Genomic DNA, 21,080 nt, shown 5'->3' with positions numbered 1-21,080 from the left:
AACTGCTAGGTTGGCACGAGCTGGGACCGAACAAGGGGAGCTCACCCCGTTGCGGGGATTTGAACCGCCAACTTTCTGATCAGCAAGCCCTAGGCTCTGGTTAAGACCACAGCGCCACCCGCATCCCTTGCTCAGCTTTACTGTACTATAAAAGCAAGAGGTGAAATCTTGTACTGTGATCAAAAGGACAGATAGATGCCTCCAAAAGTGGCAGAAAAGCAATCTCCACCATATCCTTCCAAGACTGTTTGGAGGATAGCGGAAGCCTCCAAAACAGCATGAATATTGTTATGAGAGCCTGCACAACGAATTAGCAAAAATCACCTCTCCCTCTCTGCCAAAAGAAGAAGAAAATCCATTAGAAGAAGCATCAACCGTATCAAAGACTTCAAATAGAGGCACAACTGCATATGACCCAAAATGTTTAATCAACAGTTCCCTAGGAAACTGCTACACACGCCCTCTATTTTTTTGAATAAAAAGGAATCATTTGAAAGCCGAAAATCCTCCCTAATATTTCAATTTTCTCTGAGCTATTAAGGTCAGAAGTCAATTAATGGCACTCACTGTCAGAACATGCTCCCCCTTTGAGGTTAATGAATAACTTGCTCTCAATGCCATTAAAAATAGCTGCTTTAATGGCAAACCATCCAGTATTTTGCAGTATGGCCTGAGGGTCAGGGAGGTTTTCATTTGCCATGAATCCTGCAAATAGCTTATTTCTTCTGAGCAAAGCCATTCAGCAGCAACAACAGATGCATATTTAACCCAGAATTCTGCAGCAGTTAAGCCATCAACCCTAACCCCAAACCTCTTGCACATCTTTTTATTTAGCAAGCTTGCATACAGAATCCTCACAAAAACTGCAGGAGGAAGAATCTGCGGTTTAAGACATTAGAAGAGAATAATACTGGAGCATCTCTTAAAACAAGTAAAGAGGCAGAAGCAGAAGAAGCTTGAAACATTTTATGTTCTTTGCCTGCCTGCAGTTTCCATGGTGAGCAGTTTCCAGGGCTGCAAACACTATAACCCTCTACTAATGGGAGGGAAAGATCTTCCTCCAAAATTGCATGCCCCCTCTAGGTATGACCTCCCAGAGCATTTCTGCCGACAGCAAAAGAGAGGCAAAAAATGCACTTTGGGTAGGAACTTTAGAGGTCTTAATTGTGCCAGAAGACAATATTTCTGAAAGGCCACAAGACACAGAGAAGTCGAGATGATTCATTGTCTGGGAATATTTTGCATCTCTGAGTTCACCCAAGAGTCAATCACACTGTTAAACAGCAAGAAAACGGGATAATGAGGGATAGGAAGCACTATGTATCACAGAAGGGACCTGAGGGTCATTTAGTCCAACATGCTGCAGGAATCCTGCCAACAGCTGTCCCTGGGTTAGACAAGCCCACACAGATGCTTAGAAAGTTGAGGTAGCTTTAATCTGTTTTAGTTTTTAACTTTTGTATGTCTTTAAGGAGGGTTGTAATTTTTTATTATTATTATTATTTTACCTTTTTGTAAACCATTTTGTTTGTTTGTTTTACAACAAAGCGATGTATAAATTTCATGAAATAAATAAATGGTCCAGAACACATGGAATGATGGAGAAGCTTATGAAAGTTTCACCTTATGTAGAATTGTTTCAGAACTACAGAAGGTGGCATTTGAAAGAAGATGGGATTTTCACACTTTAAAGTGATTCTGTCACTGGAAGGTGCTCTCTCTTCCTCTCAATTTACACACACACACACACACACACACACACACACAATGTAAAGAGGTACTTTTGCTTACCATCATATTTTGCTAAAACTGCCTGAACATCTGCATATGCTTGTAACTCCAACAGAGCTTCCAGCAAATTTTCGTGGATGTTGAACATGCTGAGAAGAGGGAATTCCTTCATTAACTATAATAATAATAAAAAATAAAGAGAATAGGCTTAGATTTAGCATGGAATCCTGCAACACTGATATGAAAGCAAGTGTAAAGGACTGCTCTAAGGAAAACAAATTCAACAGTGCAATAATGATAAAATTAAGTTAAAACTATAAAAACACTTAAAATGTCTACTCAAATAACAAAACAAATCTGCAGTAGGTGTCAAGACATCCACCAGGGTGGGGTCCCATCTGATTTCAACTGAGCCACCATACTGAATGTACAGTTCCTGGTGGTTACGAGCAGTGAATCTGAGCCATAGAGGACCATGTTATCTCCTTGTGTTTAATTCTTGTGTATGATCATATTCTGTGAGAGGGAACCTCCCAAAATCCAGGGGGGGCACACCAAACTGCACCCCAACATCCTCAAAAAAAATAAAGAGAAAAGAAATTGCTTTGTTCCAGATGCAGCAACTGTCAGGGAAAGGAAGAAAAATTTCTGCTTTCAGTTCAGGAGAGTCCATTCCCTCTCTCTCTAGCACTTCATTTTAAGGCAAACGCATGTAATCACTCAGTGTAGAAGCTGGAACAGGAAACATGCTTCATATACACTCGCTTAATCATGGTCTAGTAATTATTTCCTCCAAATAACCAAGTTATCAAAATTACACCGGTTTTATGAAATGATTTACACGCCCCCCCCAAAAAAATTAAAGGGTTAACTTTTGGTGCAAACACCTTTGATAACAAGTCAGCAGAACTTTGCTTGCAAATGCATACTTATTTTTCATTACACTTCACCTAGCAATCATTTTACATCTATTAATATAACATTGCACTGTAAGGTGGTTCACTATTAGAACAGGAATTGAATCTAGAGCACATATACATAAAGTTGGAAATAAGTGTTTGCTCTAGCATCATGCAAATAAATAAAGGTAAAGGGACCCCTGACCATTGGGTCCAGTTGTGACCGACTCTGGGGTTGCGGCGCTCATCTCCCTTTATTGGCCGAGGGAGCCGGTGTACAGCTTCCGGGTCATGTGGCCAGCATGACTAAGCCGCTTCTGGAGAACCAGAGCAGTGCACGGAAACACCGTTTACCTTCCCGCCAGAGCGGTACCTATTTATCTACTTGCACTTTGACGTGCTTTCGAACTGCTAGGTTGGCAGGAGCAGCGAACGAGCAACGGGAGCTCACCCCATCGCGGGGATTCGAACCGCCAACCTTCTGATCGGCAAGTCCTAGGCTCTGTGGTTTAACCCACAGCACCACCCGCGCTATATAAAATAAATACTTGTGGGCTATTTGTTTCCGAGCCAACAAATAAAACAGAAGACTGACAACACATTAGAAACACATTACATGTTGACATTTATCTAGTTTGGGTTGGTTTGTTCTTTTGCTTTCTGACCAAATACGATTTCCACTCGCCCCTGTTACACAGTTTCAGGGTGATAGTCTTGGACATCAGACAACAGCAGAGAGACTGGACTGCGAGATAATGCAAATCAACAGCAGTCCCATCAGAAAAGTCTTAAGGCTAAATCATTTTGGGTTGTGACTGTGAAAGCGGCCATCACTTTACTCTCGGAATAAATGCAATCAGATGAAAGCAAGTGGGCAAACAAAACGTTAACTCTAATGCATTTTCTCTTCCAGAGTGGAATTCTCCTTCAAAATGTTTGCAATAAATTACAAAGAAACACGGTAGGCTAGCACAGGATGAAAGGTAATGCAACTCGAGCACTTTTGTAAATTGACACAATAATGAGTTGCTCACTATATTTCTGTCTTTAAAACGTAAGGGAATATACATGTTACTGTGCCATTTACCTTGCCATTTATAGAAAGGTGAGGAATTACTTTGGGCTTTAGCATTGTAATCATTTTTCACCCATACGCTGGGCAAAATTAGGACTCCAGGTCTTGGGGATTTAGGTGTTCCACTGCCCCTGGTCTTGATATACAAATATTGATGGACCACAACACCTACCAATGGCCAGGCTGGCTGGGGATGCTGAGGACTGTAATTCAACAACATCTGAGGACCCTGGTTGGGGAACTTCACCCTATTGCCAGGGTCTCTATGCTGCTGCCATTCGGAAACCCAGCCAGATGGGTGGGGTATAAATAATAAATTATTATTATAAAACTGTGGGTGCGGCAATTTGGGTACATAGCCATGAAAGTGGGGGAGGTGAGGTATAACTGGTGCCCTGAGAAACTGATATCAGGGTTGCCAAAAGTGCAAAAGCTGAACACTGGGTTCTTTGCAATGTTCCCTGTTGAATGGGACCGGTGGTGGGCTTTGGGCTCTCAAATTCCAGGGGCAGCCTGTGCAGTGCTAAAATTTGAGGGCCCCCTCCCACCTCTTGTGCTCCATTCTGCAACATTGTTGTGGCACCCCTTCCAATGTGGCTGCACCGGTTGTGCTACCTTACAACCGCCTCTGATGGGATCCATTAAGGTTAACAGGAGGCACCTAGTGATGGCAACACGGTTATAACAGGACACATAATTCAGTCTCATTAAGGCCATTAGTAACCCCAGGATGCCTGGACTGGATCAATAGTTTTTACATCTCCTCTAGACACAATATAGGCAGAAAGGTAAGAGAATGAAAGTGCATTCATTAGGGTTGCCATACGTCCAGAATTTTCCAGACATGTCTTGGATTTTAATGGCGGAATTAGTGTCTGGGGTGGAATCGGTAAAATGTCCTGTTTTTTTGTCAAGAGAACAAGGAAGTGTGTGTTTGAGTATCACTCATTTCCCCAAAAAAGCTCAACTAAGAGTATGTTTCCAGGCCGATGAACAAAGCCTCAATGCTAGAATTCCTAATGCTGTTGTCTCCATTTCGTTGCCGCTTAGCTTAAAAACACTGCCATACCTCCATTTTTCAGCACAGTACGTCACATATCGTTAAGGAGTAGCCACATTGTGACAAAAGCAGTTCGTTAAAATGGGGCAATGTCTGACAAGGAAGAGGTTGTTGCAGTTTTGTATCACAAAAGTAATTAACTGTTGTTGGGTTTCCCCAGCCACTCTGGGCGGTTTCCAACAAAAGATTAAAAATACATTAAAACATCAGTCATTAAAAACTTCCCTAAACAGGGCTGCCTTCAGATGTCTTCTAAACGTCAAATAGTTTTCTTTGACATCTGGTGGGAAAGCGTTCCACTGGGTGGGCGCCACTACCGAGAAGGCCCTCTGCCTGGTTTCCTGTAGCTTTGCTTCTCACAGTGAGGGAAGGCCCTCAGCGCTGGAACTCAGTGTCTTGACAGAATGATGGGGGTGGAAACACTCCTTCAAGTACACTGGGCCAAGGCCGTTTAGGGCTTTCAAGGTCAGCACCAACACTTTGAATTGTGCTCGGAAACATACTGGGAGCCAACGTAGGTCTTTCAAGACCAGTGTTATGTGGTCTTGGTGGCCGCTCCCAGTCACCAGTCTAGCATTCTGGATTAGTTGTAGTTTCAGGGGCCACCTTCAAAGGTAGCCCCACGTAGAGCGTGTTGTAGTCCGAGCGGGAGATAACTAGAGCATGCACCACTCTGGCGAGACAGTCAGTGGTTCTTAGCTCAGTCAGTAGAGCACAAGACTCTTAATCTCAGGGTTGTTATATATTGCCTTAAGCCTGGAAATGAGACTAACCATTGAGATCTTAAGTGCACTGGAAGGCTGCTTGCTGAATCCCTATTTTGTTTCCCAGAACATGTCAGCATTCACATGTTAGCACTTCCCCTGATATAGCCTTGGCTCTGGCGGGGGTAAATGCACACCTTCCTCCGATCTTTCAAACGAACTCATAGCCTCTGCCCTTCCTCCCAATGCTGTGATGTGGAAGGAAGCTGCAAAAATGGTTATTCATTGAACTGTGGGGGAGAGGGGTCCATCTTCCCATCTATGCCTGGGATTCAGAACTGGCAAGATAAAATTCATCTTTTTTTTTTCAAAAGTAGAAAATCTTGGCTTGGCTCCGTGGGAACAAACAGCTGAAGGAGTTAGAAGGCTCAAATAGATAGATAGATAGATAGATTCTTTATTGTCATTACACAAGTGCAACATTGCACAGTGCAACGAAATTGGATGCCATCCCTTAAAAAAACAACAAAAGCAAAACAGCAACAACAACCAAACAAACCACATTCCAGCCACACCCACACCCACACCCATCAAACTTCCAGGTCACACTATCGAGTTACAGCATTCAAAAAGGCCACAGCTCTTGGATAGAAACTATTTTTCAGTCTATTTGTCCTTGACTTGATGTTTCTATATCTCCTGCCAGAAGGCAGTAGTGCAAACAGACTGTATCCCGGGTGAGATGAATCCTGCAGGATGTTGTTTGCTTTCCTAAGACAACGGGAACCGTACAGTTCTTCCAAAGATGGGAGAGGATGACCAATAATCCTTTGGGCTGTGGTTATGACCTTCTGGAGCACCTTCTTCTCCCTAGCTGTACAACTGGAGAACCAAGCACAAATACAGTATGTGAGAATGCTCTCTATGGAGCCTCGGTAGAAGGACACCAGCAGTTTCTCACTCAGATTGTTCTTCTTTAAAAGTCTGAGGAAATAAATGGCTGTCCCAAGATTCCTTTGTGTAGAAGGAGAAATCCTTTCTCAAGATGGAGAAATCCTTTCTCAAGATGGAGAAATCCTCCCCATTAACGGCCATCTGTCAAGTTCGTGGTCCTAAGAATGCAGCTACATTTAGCTAGAGCTCAAGAGCAGCGGAATGTCTGACAGCTTCACAATGATGGAACTGAAGCTGTCACGTATGTTGGTAGTGAGCTAAATACGTGTAAAATCCAGGAAAATGGAATTAGACTGCAAAGAGGGGGTGCCCATTTCCTGATAAGGTCTGCCCGTTTCACTACTGGTGCATATTTCCCTTGGGGCTACTATGCATGCACTTACACGCTGCACTAAGTATTGGCAAATGAACTAGAGTGCTGACAGCAACTGAGATAAGTAGAAAATTGTATTGCGGGAATGAGCTCAGGAAGGGAGGTCAAAGCATCAGCAATGTCATCAGCCTAATATAGCCTCTCTCTCCCCACCCCCCCCAATAGTGAACAATGCTCGTTTTAGATAGATAGATAGATTCTTTATTGTCATTACACAAGTGCAACATTGCACAAGTGCAACGAAATTGGATGCCATCCCTTAAAAACAACAAAAGAAAAACAACAACAACAACCAAACAAACCACATTCCAGCCACACCCACACCCACACCCATCAAACTCCCAGGTCACACTATCGAGTTACAGCATTTAAGAAGGCCACAGCTCTTGGGTAGAAACTATTTTTCAGTCTGTTTGTCCTTGACTTGATGTTTCTGTATCTCCTGCCAGAAGGCAGTAGTACAAACAGACTGTATCCCGGGTGAGATACATCCTGCAGGATATTGTTTGCTTTCCTAAGACAACGGGAACCGTACAGTTCTTCCAAAGATGGGAGGGGATGACCAATAATCCTTTGGGCTGTGGTTATGACCTTCTGGAGCACCTTCCTCTTCCTAGCTGTACAACTGGAGAACCAGGCACAAATACAGTATGTAAGATTTAGGTTTTAGGATTCCTAATTAAAAATCTCTCTTTCTATATATTATGATACCATTTTTGTTGCATCCAGCACCGCACTTGCCTCTTTCCAAGTCATAAAGTAATTGCATCAGTTTCTGGTTTTGCCACATTTACTCTTGATAAGGGAATCCTCCCATTACATGCTGATCCTTTTAAAATAAATAATAGCATTTGTCTGGTGGTTATGCCTCCCTTCCTTGTATCGGTGAAATCTGGGAGTACGGGGCTTATGTACTTACTTCCCCATTGACAATAAAAGGCAACATTCAAATCAGGAAACCCTGCACTTATTTGAAAGCAGGGTCTCCCTTGCCCTGGGTGTAAGAGGACTGAAGTCCCCCAAACCCTGGGAACCATCCCTTGTTGGTCTAGCAGGCGCCAAACGACCAGAGTTGAAACCCAAACCTGCAAGGTAGTACAGCAGCCATCACTGCTATAGTCCCACCAGTCTGGGCCAGGAGACTCCCAGAACCTTACCAGATACCCCTTGAGATTCACAGGAACAAGAGCTGGAAACCAGACTCGTGCCCACAAAAATTACTCAGTAGCAGTTTGGCCAAGAAACAGGACCCAGTACCAAGGACTTTCCCCAGAAACCACGTGAAGATTGAAGAGGTAGATTTATTCAACATAATTAAAATAGAACTCATAGGCCACTGAAAAAATACAATTGTAGAATATTGCTAAGAGTGCAAGAGAACACAACTGCAAAACGAAAGAAAAATAGCAAAGCTCCTTTAGCAGAGTTCTAATACACAGCAAAGGATCAATGGACCCCACAGATGTCGGAAAAAGTGTACGGCAGCAGACAAAGGAATAGGGTAACTCCATACAATATGGCCTACCAGCTGAACCTAAGCGTGACCATGCCATCTCATAGCTGAGTCATCCCTTCCAATTGACAAGCCACTACTGTGGTCTTGAAGATGCAGCGCTGTCAAATGACAGGGCATGAGATCATCTTCCAATTAGTGGGAAAGAACTAAAGGCCAACGCTTACCCAGAGGTCTTGAGTAAAGGAGCCATCTTTGCGGGCAAGGCCCAAACTGAAAAACCAAGGTATCAAACTCACTAGAAAACTTTCAATATTCAGGGTAAGGGAGTGGGGATCTCCCAGGTCAGACCCTTTACATGCAGTGAGGCAGTAGGAGAGGAGCAGAAAGTGAAAAGAGGGAATAAAAAGCAAGTCCAATAGAGGCATTGTTGGGATATTTTCTTAGGGGCCTTATGCATTTCACATGAGCTCAAGAAGGTCTTCCACTCTCATCATGCAGGGAACTATGAAGCTGGGGATAATGTCGGGAAGGATCCGCACAAAGAATCAATGCTGGAATAGGTATTTTAAGTGTCACGGTTATGCTCAAAGGACAGGCATAGTGAGCATCCTATCTATGCTTTTTGGACTGCGCATGGTAATAAGACAAATATGAACACAAATCCAAACTCACATCTCTCATCATTTTCACAGCTTCCCTGGTCCTCCCCAGCTTTCTTGTACACATTGCCAGCCTCCTCTTAATGTAGACTAATACATTAGTGTCCCGTCCTGGGGAGAGAGAGGGAGAGAGAAGGAAAGAGAGAGAGAAAGAAGGAGGGGGAAGGTTTTAAGAGGATGAGTGTTTGCAGAAACAGACAGAACAAAGGTTCCATTTAACATCCTCAAAGTGTAAGGTATAACCTTTCCTTTGAATTCTTATTGCTGAATACCAAAGATATGTGGAAGGAAGCAATAAAAAGTACATAGACCAACAACCCTCCGTATTAAGTTACAAAGATCTAGAGTTGGAACCTACCAGTTAACAATAGGATTAGTCAAGAAGTACACCTATAAAAAAGTGAGGGTTTTTCTTTAGCCCTCAATTCTACAGTATACTGTTAACAATTCTAATTACCAATACAAGAAGAACTTACATGCATGCCAAAATTATGCAAACTTCTATACAGTGGTGCCTCGCAAGACGAAATAAATTCGTTCCGCGAGTTGTTTCGTCTTGCGATTTTTTCGTCTTGTGGAGCGCGGATTCCCTGGGTATTAACGGTTGTAAGAAAAAGGAAACAAACTCGCAAGACGTTTTCGTCTTGCGAAGCAAGCCCATAGGGAAAATCGTCTTGTGAAGCAACTCAAAAAACCCTTTCGTCTTGTGCGTTTTTCGTCTTACGAGGCATTCGTCTGGTGAGGTACCACTGTACCTTGCCTCACTTAGGCAAGTGTTTATCGTCCTGACTCTGAAAAGGTTTCCATTTCTGATGAAGTTTAGCTACAAATGATTGCAGTGTGAATGACCCTATTGCTGTTGCAGGTTGCTTTCTGTGCAGCTAAATCCAAATTTATTTATGTATTGAATTTGTTATGCTGCCCTTCCTCCCAAAGGAGTCCAGGGCTATCAACATCACCATGCAATTTAAAGAGGTCAGGTAAGAGGAGAGATGCTTTCAGCTACCAGCTTCAAGTCAGCCATCCCTCCAGGGCATTCTTTCTACACTGTAAACAGCCGATTGCCGCTCTTAAGAGTTCAGCCATACATAGCAGCACTGGAAAAGCCATTTAAGATGTATTTACAAAAACACTGCAATTTGGTTGAATGTTAAGAAGGATGCTAGATTATAAAAAATTGGCCACCACTAAATTAGATTTGAATTTGATGATAAGTGAGATTAAAGAAAACATAATTTTTTTGGAGAATTGCTAGATTATATTTAAATGAGTGGATATAAGATCCTAAACAAGTTGATAATTTGCTTGGAAAAACCTTTTTACGATGTAAATGGGAGCGGGAGACGTGAGGGAGTCCAAAGAAGTGATGAAACCACGTTATGATATAAGTAAGGTTGTTTATTATTTGTGCATTTGTATTCAAAAAATTTTAATAAATATTTATATATTAAAAAAATGAATTTGAATTTGCCTTCTGTGCAATGGCGTTCTATGCATCACAAGCTGAGTCTGTTCAGTACCATCGAGAGAATCTCTTCTCTCTCTCTCTCTTTTTGCACACTGTCAATAGCACACTTCCAGAAGCAGTAGCATGTAAATACTGATTATGTGAGCACCAGAGCTTGCCAAGACAGGGGGCTTATAGCAAGACAGGGGTGCAAGGATCACAACAGATGGCCTGCAGCCATGAAGCACCCCACCTCGTGGCCACGAGAACAAGCCCCATTGAAGGATGAACCATGCAGTGAATGCCTAATATAAAATAAGAAGGCCACACCAACAAATGATTTTAACAAAAAACAACAACAACCCTCATGTCTCTATGGGGCTGGCTTGTTCCACAAGACTTCAAGAAGGAGGAGGGTGAATGGGACATGCAAGTAGATTGCTGCTGCTCAGGACCCCAACTATTCCATTCCAGCCCCCTCCAGGTTTTCCCGTTGACCATCTCCCATCCCCAAAGTTGGTCAACATTCCATAGTCATTGATAACATTCATTTTGGGGGGTTTTTGGGGGGGAGAGGGGGGTCCGCAGTTCAGTTTTTCTTGTAAACATGATAGCATTATTATTATTATTATTATTATTATTATTATTTCTGCAAGCTTTGGGGTCCCTCCAAGCCTGCCAATACCACACACGTGAATGAGTTATGGCTACATGATTGACAGCACTCACAGCTTGAGCATCAGCAATAGACATGATGTGAGGTCTTTTCTCGTGGGACTTAACAAAGAGACACTTGTTATTCAACACTACACAGGGGGTACCGAGAAACTTATGGTCTTTCCCCATCCCAGCCATCCTCCTTCAGTCAGCCTAGAGGATGAAAAGGGGCAGGGGTGGAGAAACCATGAAAACTTTGGTGTATAGATTGGACTCTGCAGCCTTGGTAGACCAGGTGAGGCATGCAGCGTTCAGGTCTGCCTGCCTCCAAAGGGTGCCTCTGCAACTGAAAAATCATTTCCTTGCTTCAGGTATTCCAAGCAGTCAAATTCTCTCTCTCTCTCTCTCTCTCTCTCTCTCTCTCACACACACACACACACACACACACACACACACACTATATATATATAGAGAGAGAGACTAAGCAGAAAAAAATTCTGCCTCTGGTAGAAATGTGTGAATATAAACATGCTGAACGCTTCCTTCACACTGAATTTACCCAGTTCCTTGTGATATCATAGTTATTCACAAACATTAATAGAAACAAATTTCAGCACTGATCGTTTAACAAAGAACAAATCAGGATTTTTTTTCTCTTTTCAAATACTTTTTTGAGAATGAGGCATCATACCCTTTCTTTAGTTGTAATATGCCCTCTTTTAAGGACTGAACAGAAAATGTTCATGTAGAATGATCTAGAGAGTCACAGTATTGAGACAACACACCTGTTGTGTTGCCATACATTGGCCAAATGTATCCTACTTGTCAACCAAATATTTGCAGATTATGGTCCTCACGTTTTAAAGTCTCTTCTAATCACAGCAAGATATAAGCCAAAAGCATTCAGAATACATACAAATTATCCCAAAGCCATGATTGTACTTTTCAGACAGATTAAGCAACAGGTCTGACTTTCAAAGAGAAAATAAATAAGGCAGGAGAGGGAATTCCTTCAGCTGTAGTTCATATTAAGTAACCACTTGTCTCTAGAATGGTTTCTCAGTATTTAATAAAGGGCTCATTAGCCACATCTGTTTTCAACATGGTTATATATCACATAATTAGATTGGTCTGTCCTCCAAGCTGTGTTATAGTGACTCAAGGAATGGTCAACATGAAGTCAACAAAAGCTTCTATTCAAGACCTTCTAAAATGGTCTTGGGCTGTAATCCTATCTACATTTACCTGAGAGTAGGTCCCACTGAATTCAATAGCACTTACGTCTGAGTAGACATGCATAGGATTACACAGTTATTTACAGAATCTGAGGCTTTTCGTCATTTTCTGGAATACAAAATAATTTCCCTTGGTTGAATTTAAGAAAGCCAAGTTACAAACACTTTCACCCTGCCATTCTCTGTGTTATCACGAACAATTTGCATGGAATAGATAGAAACAGGAGGTTGGGAGGTGTCAAAAGGATATTCTAAAACAAGATCCTCTGCAGGATCCATTTAATGGGCTGATGGAAGATCATCTAGTTTGTTGAGTGCCTCAAAAGCAGGTAAGGAACAAATAGCAGTTCAATAGTAATTTTACCAACATCTGGCTAGATTTGTCATGACAATCACTCCTGGGTTCTGCTGTGTTTAAAATGTCTATTGGGAAGAGATTTCTCTCTCTCTCTCTCTCTGCCTCACAGATGCCACATGCAAAGAGGCCCTCAGATGTTTCCTGGACTTTTTAATCCTAAAATCTTCCATGATAAAATCTTTTGTACCACCCAACATATCTGGAATTATCATGGGGTAAACTCGCCTGGCTGCCAGGCCCATTGTAGAACTTCTTTCCCTGTCCAACTCCTAACCTTTTCATCTGCGCTCAATACACACATTCCATTTCATTTTCTGCCTGAGATCACTGTGCCTGAAATGAGAAGCCATCCTTATCAGTGAGCCCAATAGGGTCATCACCCACATTTTTGTGAAATTTGAGCATTCTGTTTTATAGACATGCTGCTGATTGCTTGAATCAATCCTCTACGCTGTTATTTCCATGTGCCCCAATGGGAGGCTCCTCACTCTAAAAAACACATTTCATTTTGGGGAATATGTCGTGAATAAACATTTCCTGGAACACGCTAGCTAGGTAAACAGCTTATGGAAATGCAGAAACATCGAATCTTATTGGGAGGGGGGCAACTTTTACACTTCTTTCCCACACTAAGTGGAAAAGTGACCTTCAAAATTATTGCATTGTTTCAGGCTCCTGTTTCCTAAAGTTCAGCAGGTTAAATAAGCTGATCTCTTACAGCTTCTTTCCAAATTTGGCAATGATTACTCCAGGTAACTTGTTGCACTCATTTAAAAGTATCCTTTTGAACACAAATAGCCACAACTGGATGATACACGTCTTTGTTCAATGGTACTAATGCTTCCTGGTACTTCTTGGCCACCCCAAGATAAATTGCTTTGCACACACCATGCATTTGATTTCCCCCAAAGAATCCTGAAAACTGCAGTTTATCCTTCACAGACATACAGTTCCCACGATTCTATGGGGAAAGTCAGGTGCATCAAATGTATGGTTGTGTGCACAGTACTCCCAATAACTGCACTTACACACACACACACACAAATTAAACATATTTTATTATACCATACATGTGACTTCCTTCCCTCCCCTTCCAAGGTTCATTTAAATTCCCCTCCGTTCCTGCATATTTTGATAATATATCCATCAAATTCCATTTTCCTACCTTACATCACTTCAATATTTATTACACCATTTAATTCCAATAACTGCATTTCCATCAGTAGCAGATGCCTCACATTTATGGAGTGCAGAAGTAGGGAAATGGATCCCTAACTCCCTCACAGCCTGCAGGCCAACTCTGAAAGCTGAGTGGGACCACACACCTGTCAATAACCTGATGTCATAATGACATCATCAGTTGACCGCTGCCCCTTCAAAGGGGTTTGCTGCAACCTCTGACCAGCAGTTACAGGGAGCCCCTTTTACAGAGGACAAGAAACAAACCTTTTCAATTATTTTTAATTAAAGCTAAAATTCTCAAGAATAGGAATACTGTGTTCAGTGCTGTTTCTGGGGAGAATCGTGGTACAGTGGTGCCCCGCAAGACGAACGCCTCGCAAGACGGAAAACCCGCTAGATGAAAGGGTTTTCCGTTTTGGAGGCACTTCGCAAAACGAATTTCCCTATGGGCTTGCTTCGCAAGACGAAATGTCTTGCGAGTTCCTGCGGGTTTTTCCCCCTTTTCCTAAGCCGCTAAGCCGCTTATCAGCTGATCCGCTGATAAGCCGCTTAACAGCTGATCCGCTAAAAGCCGCTAAACCGCTAATAGCGCTAATCCGCTAAGCTGTCAATGGGCTTGCTTTCCAAGACAAAAAAACCGCTATACGAAGAGCCTCACGGAACGGATTAATTTCGTCTTGCGAGGCACCACTGTATATAACACGCAACCCTGTGAAAAAGTGCTATAGTGGGGTAGGAGAGCTAAAAAATAAAAATAATTCACATCTGGCAACCAACATGCCACTTGCAAATAAAGAAGATTTGGGATTGAAATACTGCTCAGTCATCGAACTCACTGAGAAACCTAACCCTAATATCGCATGGTAAGAATGAGGATAGTCCTCTGACTTAACTCCCAAAACCATTCGAAAACCAAGACGCAGCTTCCGATTGGCTGCAGGAGCTTCCTGTACTCAAGCGGAAGCTGCATCGGATGTTTGGCTTCCGAAAAACGTTCGCAAACTGGAACACTTTCTTCCAGGTTTGTGGCATTTGGGAGCCGATTTGTTCAACAACTAAGCCGTTCGAGAACCAAGGTACCACTGTACTCGATTCTGACCAAAAAGCCTCCTAGAATCGAGTAAACACTTCCATAGGCAACGGTTGCCAGATGTGAAATACGTCGGCGTTGTTTTCAGTTCTCCTACCCCACTACTAGCAACTATTTGTCTCTTGAAAGGTCTCAGGACTTTTAGTTGAAGAGAGAAGAGAGACTAGCTTACTGTGTTGAGCTTCGTACTGGGCACCATGATGCTGCAGCTGTTGGCTACGCCTGTAGCAGCCTTCGCCAGCCTTCAGAGCCTGTTTGAACAACTTCTCTGCTTCCACAATAGTTGTTGCTTCCTCTTCTGCCAACAGAATATAGGCAGTGGCACACCTGTCAGTGAAACAAGAGAAACAATCATTAGTAAGACAAACCAGGAAAGGCAAAAGCATTTTCTAGGCTATATCCAATTAACACGTAGCTTTTGCCTGTCAATTGTGACCATTAGGTCCAGTCGTAACCGACTCTGGGGTTGTGGCGCTCATCTCGCTTTATTGGCCGAGGGACCCGGCGTACAGCTTCCAGGTCATGTGGCCAGCATGACTAAGCCACTTCTGGGGAACCAGAGCAGCGCACGGAAACGCCGTTTACCTTCCCGCCAGAGCGGTACCTATTTATCTACTTGCACTTCTGATGTTCTTTCAAACTGCTAGGTTGGAAGGAGCAGGGACCAAGCAACGGGAGCTCACCCCGTCACGGGGATTCGAACCACCGACCTTCTGATCGGCAAGCCCTAGGCTTTGTAGTTTAACCCACAGCACCACCCGGGTCCCAATTTGTGATAGGAAACACGCCTGCAATTTGATGTGTTCATGGAGGCTCTCTGAAGCATCTGCTATGATGCGGTCTATTAGTGCTACTCCATTCACTTCACTGGAGGAGAACAATTCTGCAAGGTATGTGCGAAGCCACCCAGCCACTGAAGCCAATGGCAGGAGCAGCAACAGGCTGCAACCCAGACCTCTGCATGAACAAGGGACTCCTGTTCCTGATAATGGAGACTGCAGCCTGAAAGTTTCATTTGAACTGGGCAGGACCTGGACCCATGGCGTCTTCTCCCATATAGAGATCTTACCACAAGTAGCTGTCTGAAATGCAGGTTCTATGTGACATAAGTAAGGGTGTGATCCATGCTATAATAATAATAAATACTAAATTTTTATTTATACCCCGCCCTTCCCAGTTCAGAAAACCAGGCTCAGGGCGGCTAACAACCAATTTAAAACACTTAATTGTAAAAGCAGCATAAAATACGGTATAAAAACATGAATAACAATGAAATTCAAAGTTCAGAAATCAATTTGGGGGAAATCCATCTAATAAGCTTTAGATAGTCACCAGGGCTAACTGGCTGAATTAGTCCTACTTGGGCCAGTGAGGAGGCCAGGGGAGAATTAGCTGTGGTGTCTCAGAGCGGGTAATCTTCATAAAAGGGGAGAGGGGGAAATAAAAGATCAGGCTGAATTCAACTTAAAGGCCAGGTGGAATAGCTCTGTCTTACAGGCCCGACGGAAGGAGGTTAAATCCTGCAGGGCCCTAGTCTCATGGGACACAGCATTCCACCAGGTCGGAGCCATCACTGAAAAGGCCCTGGCGGAGGATCGTCTGACTTCCTTAGGGCCTGGGACCTCTAAATTATGGTTATTCATGGACCTTAAGGTCCTCTGCGGGGCATACCAGGAGAGGCGGTCCCATAAATATGCAAACCACACTATCACCAGGCCAGAAATCCCAGGCATACAAAGCTGGGACTCGTGATATGGCACAGTCCAGCAAGCTGTGCAGCATTTGCAATAACTGTTGTGGCCAGTCAGATCCATTGCAATAGGTCCCGGCCAAATATAGTGTCTACGTGAAGCTCCATTCGTTCTGTGACTCAGCAGACCACTGGCACTCAGTGCAGAGCGGCTGGTATGCAAAGCCCCAGTAAGGAGGCAAGGAGCCACTGTCCAGACACACAGCACATGTAAAGTTCTGCAAAGCAAAATTCTGTGCAGGATTGTGTTCCAAATAAATAACTGGCAATACATCGCTGGATCAGAGTAGGCCACTATTTTTAACTTGAAACATTCGGAATGGAGCCCAGAAAATACAAAAACAATTGAATGCGTATTTTATTTTAAAGGAATAACAAAGTCCATATTTGAAATAAATAGGCCTCAGTATTAGCAGAATTTCTCCTGCTCTTAGGTAAAGGTAAAGGGACCCCTGACCATTAGGTCCAGTCATGGCCAACTCTGGGGTTGTGGCGCTCATCTCGCTTTATTGGCCGAGGGAGCCAGCGTACAGCTTCCGGGTCATGTGGCCAGCATGACTAAGCTACTTCTGGAGAACCAGAGCAGCGCACGGAAACGCCGTTTATCTTCCCACCGGAGCGGTACCTATTTATCTACTTGCACTTAGACGTACTTTCAAACTGCTAGGTTGGCAGGAGCAGGGACCGAGCAACGGGAGCTTCACCCCCTTGCGGGGATTCGAACCGCCGACCTTCTGATCATCAAGTCCTAGGCTCTGTGGTTTAACCCACAGCGTCACCCTGCTCTTATTTCTCTACTAAAAACTACTTTGCCATGCAAGCATCAGCAGTTAGCACCAACAAATAAAAGAAGAAAAAAGAATTATAGGTCCTTCCCTATTGCCCATCGTTTGGAAATTTACAGAACTACCTCACTTTGTACCTCACCCTCCCAAAGATAAGAAATTAGCATGAGCAGTCTAGATCAGGGGTGGGGATAATCTTTCAATCTGAAGGCAGTGTTTCCTCATTAGGGAATCTTCTGGGGGCCACATGGAGGCTGAGGCCAGATGCAAAAAGAGGGTGGCTTTCACTCTTTTTTTTACAGTAGGCTGCATCACAGCCACTCACAAAAGCCAGAGGTTGCTACACCGTCCTCCATCCTTCTCAACAAACATGAGGCAGTATCACAGTTCAATAAGACATTAAGGTACCCAAGGAGAGCATGGAACAGGGCCATTGAAGTGCATGGCTGGGGAGAGTTCTAGGGGCCAAATAAGAGGCTTGGAGGGCCACATTTGGTCCCCAAGGCTGTAAGTTTCCCACCCCTGATCATGATCAAGCAAAAACATTTTCAAACGACTGTTGATATACTTACTCATTTAACTCTAAGGCTTCGTGCGCTGCAGAAATTCTGGCCTGCGGATTTCTCTCCCTCCACGCTTTTTGCATTACTGTTGAGCAAAGTATTTAAAAATAAATAAAAATAGAGGGGGTGATTTGACAGGACGCAACTGTAGTCAAGCATTCCGTTGGGGCATTTTATCAGGCAAATGTCTCGACGCACCTTCTCTCCAAACCTCAGGTTTACTCTTTTAATGTGTCCAGAAAAAGAGGAACCTTACATCTGTGCAGTCAATGTTAAAGGAAACTACAGGAAAATGTGCCAAGGATGGTTTGCTCAGAAATCAACAATGGAAACCAGATTTGGCAAGTGGGCAGGACAACCCATCTGTCGATCAACTTATCTCAGATGATGGGCAGGTAGGGTGCCCTGCCCACCTGCCAAAGTCCCTTGAACATTGATTTGCCCTGTGCTCATCTCCTTTCTGCAGTGATTGGCTGTGTGGCTGAGCTCCCCCCACAGGGAGGAGCTCAGGTCACACATCTGATCCAGCTACATCTCTACTTCCTGACGTCACACTGGATATATGGGGAAAGTGGGTGAGGTTTGGGGAAAATGGCCTCGCAGGCCAAATCGGGACCTATGCTGGTCCAAATCTGGCCTGCAGACCACAAGCCCCCATCTCTTGTACTACAGCAGGGTTTCCCAAACTTGGGCCTCCAGCTGTTTTTGGACTACAACTCCCATCACTCCCAGCTAACAAGACCAGTGGTCAGGGATGATGGGAACTGACTGCTTCTGGACAGTCTGCGTATGCTCTGCTATATTCAACAGGTTCTAACTAAGATCCTTCAACACACTCACACTTCAAATCTGAAGTGCTGAGAACCGTAATTTAGACAAGCACTCCAAGCAAGCAGTTTAGACAGAAGCAAAGACAACAGTTTGGTGATCCGAGACACCTTGTCCCTATTTTCTTGGAAGTAAACTTTGCTATTCACTCCAAGCCATACGTTTCCAAGCACACTTATTAGTAAACTCCTTACTGGCATCTGCAGGCCTTAAGTGGTCTGTATCGCACGTGAAGAACGTCTGGTGATCTTGCGCTGAAAGATTCATATCGTAGTATGTCAGAGGTTCCCTTCCCGTCACCCAGGTATACCTGGAGAGAGTATAAAAGAGAGTACAAGAAATAGCAGAAGCCGCCATCGCAAATTCATCGGAAGATCTTCCCCATGGGCCATTCCAAATTCCAAATCTTCTCATACCCTTTTCATCCTACTGGATATACCAAGCACTCTTCATCCTACCGAAATGGGTGCCCAATCAGACCTCTCCCCGTGCTTCTCACAGCTCTGCTCCCAAAGGTTCTTTCTAGGCTGGAATTTGTCCCTAAACCACAGATATTGCCTCCCGCTTACCTGGATGGAGAATATGTGTGTGTGTGTGTGTGTGTGTGTGTGTGTGTGAGAGAGAGAGAGAGAGAGAGAGAGAGAGAGAGAGAGAGAGAATATATATCTTTGCATTTCCTTCTGGGCAACCTTCAGAAGGAAGGGGTGAGTAGGACCAGAAGCAAAAGTGGGTGAATCAGTGAATAAAAATTCAACCTTTGTACAGTAGGCTAGTTTCTACATACACTCAAGACCCTGTATATCCTCTATCCAGGCAAGTGAGAGTCATTGTCAGAATTCAAGGATGCATTCCAGCCAGGCAAAAAATACTCAAGGAGGCAGATTTAGGGCAATGCCCCCCCCCACCGCACAGGGCACCCAGCTCAGAAGGTGCTTTCCTGCTTCCTTCCCAAAGGCATGAGGACTCTGACCAGGTCCTAAAGTCATCCCACTTCCTTCCAAAGCCTAGTTAGTGCTTTCCCAGCTTCAGGAAGGAGGTGGGCGGCCTCTAGGAGCCTGTCAGGACCCTCATATGCCTCCTTCCCAAAGCCCAGCATCTCACTTATCTGGGTTTGGGAAGGCAGTGCGAGGACTTGACTGGGTGGTGTCAAATTTTGGCCTTGCACATCGCGCCGTATTACCAAGGTCTGCCCCTGATGTTTAGCAAGGTGGGTGAGGGGTGTGGTTTAGGAAAAGAGGGAGTGGCTATGGAGAGAGCTGGCGGGGGGGGGGTGTCCCATGGACTGGATAAAGAGGTCTGGAGTTGTTGCACTTTTGACCCACTAGGCCCATGGCTCTCCACCCTAGGGGAAATGCAGCTTTCAGGCTAAAAAAAAAGGGGAGGGGTTTCTGGCCCTGTACTAAGCCATGGTTTAGTGTTAAGTGTGAATGCATATAATAATTATAATAATAATTTATTATTTGTACCACGCCCATCTGGATGGGTTACCCCAGCCACTCCGGGTGGCTTCCAACAAGGATTAAAAATACAATATATGTGAAACCTGTCCACTGTGCTGCTCGGATAAGGCCCCAAGTCCTTCTGTGACAATGAACGAGTGCTCAAAAGTGGCTACTGTGCTTGAATGACAATTCTGTGCAGCACTTACCGGTTATATTCAGCTCCTCTAAACAGGTTTAGTGGATTTCGCCAGACTTTGCATTCTGTAACAATGGAAAAATATATACGCCTTCTAATTACCAGTTAATGCTATTGTTTATTTGAAAACAAAATTGCCTTCAAATTAAGTCATTCCAGGTGCATTCCAAGCATCTAAAAGAATACCAGGCGAATATACAGGTGGTATCTAACAGATGGGCACCATTGGAGGGCCTGTGATTTGCCCACAGTATATACATCTGGAGTGCTTCTGTGATCCAATGAATTATTAGTACGTATATGAACAAATGAAGCTGAATCAGACCACTGTTCCATCAGTCCTTGCATTGTCTGCTTTGATGGCGACAGTCCTCCCAAGATTTCAGAAAGAGATTCTTCACAGCCCTCCTATTTCTAACTGTAAAATGGCCCAGAAGGCAGTTGTTGCCAGCAATGTTCTGCTCCCAAAACCAAAGACTATGTTGCGGGACATAGATTTGTATGTCTGAATAACCTGCCCAGTACAAGTAGTATTACCTAGAAGAGGGAAGTAGCAGGTGCTGGAAATTCATCTACCTTCAGCAGAAAGTGCGTGTAAATTAATTAGTATGCTAATTTATAAGAATCATGAGATTG

General features: G+C 43.8%; 1 protein-coding gene across 4 annotated transcripts in view; it reads right to left on the bottom strand.

Moving 5' to 3' along the window:
- Positions 1-21,080, bottom strand: part of ST7 (suppression of tumorigenicity 7) — a 106,959-nt gene that overhangs the window by 14,458 nt on the left and 71,421 nt on the right. For all 4 annotated transcript variants that reach the window (XM_081877989.1, XM_081877990.1, XM_081877991.1 and 1 more), the window contains exons 4-9: positions 20,455-20,509; positions 19,001-19,116; positions 17,988-18,063; positions 15,053-15,207; positions 8,925-9,022; positions 1,792-1,906 (exon numbers count right to left, since the gene is read on the bottom strand). In XM_081877989.1, coding sequence (XP_081734115.1) covers positions 1,792-1,906; positions 8,925-9,022; positions 15,053-15,207; positions 17,988-18,063; positions 19,001-19,116; positions 20,455-20,509 — 615 coding nt within the window. The remainder of the gene's footprint in view (positions 1-1,791; positions 1,907-8,924; positions 9,023-15,052; positions 15,208-17,987; positions 18,064-19,000; positions 19,117-20,454; positions 20,510-21,080) is intronic.

The sequence above is a fragment of the Podarcis erhardii genome, assembly GCF_964252035.2.
Source record: "Podarcis erhardii genome assembly, chromosome: 10".
Classification (NCBI taxonomy): Eukaryota; Metazoa; Chordata; class Lepidosauria; order Squamata; family Lacertidae; genus Podarcis; species Podarcis erhardii.
This window is presented reverse-complemented; position numbering and strand designations above follow the sequence as displayed.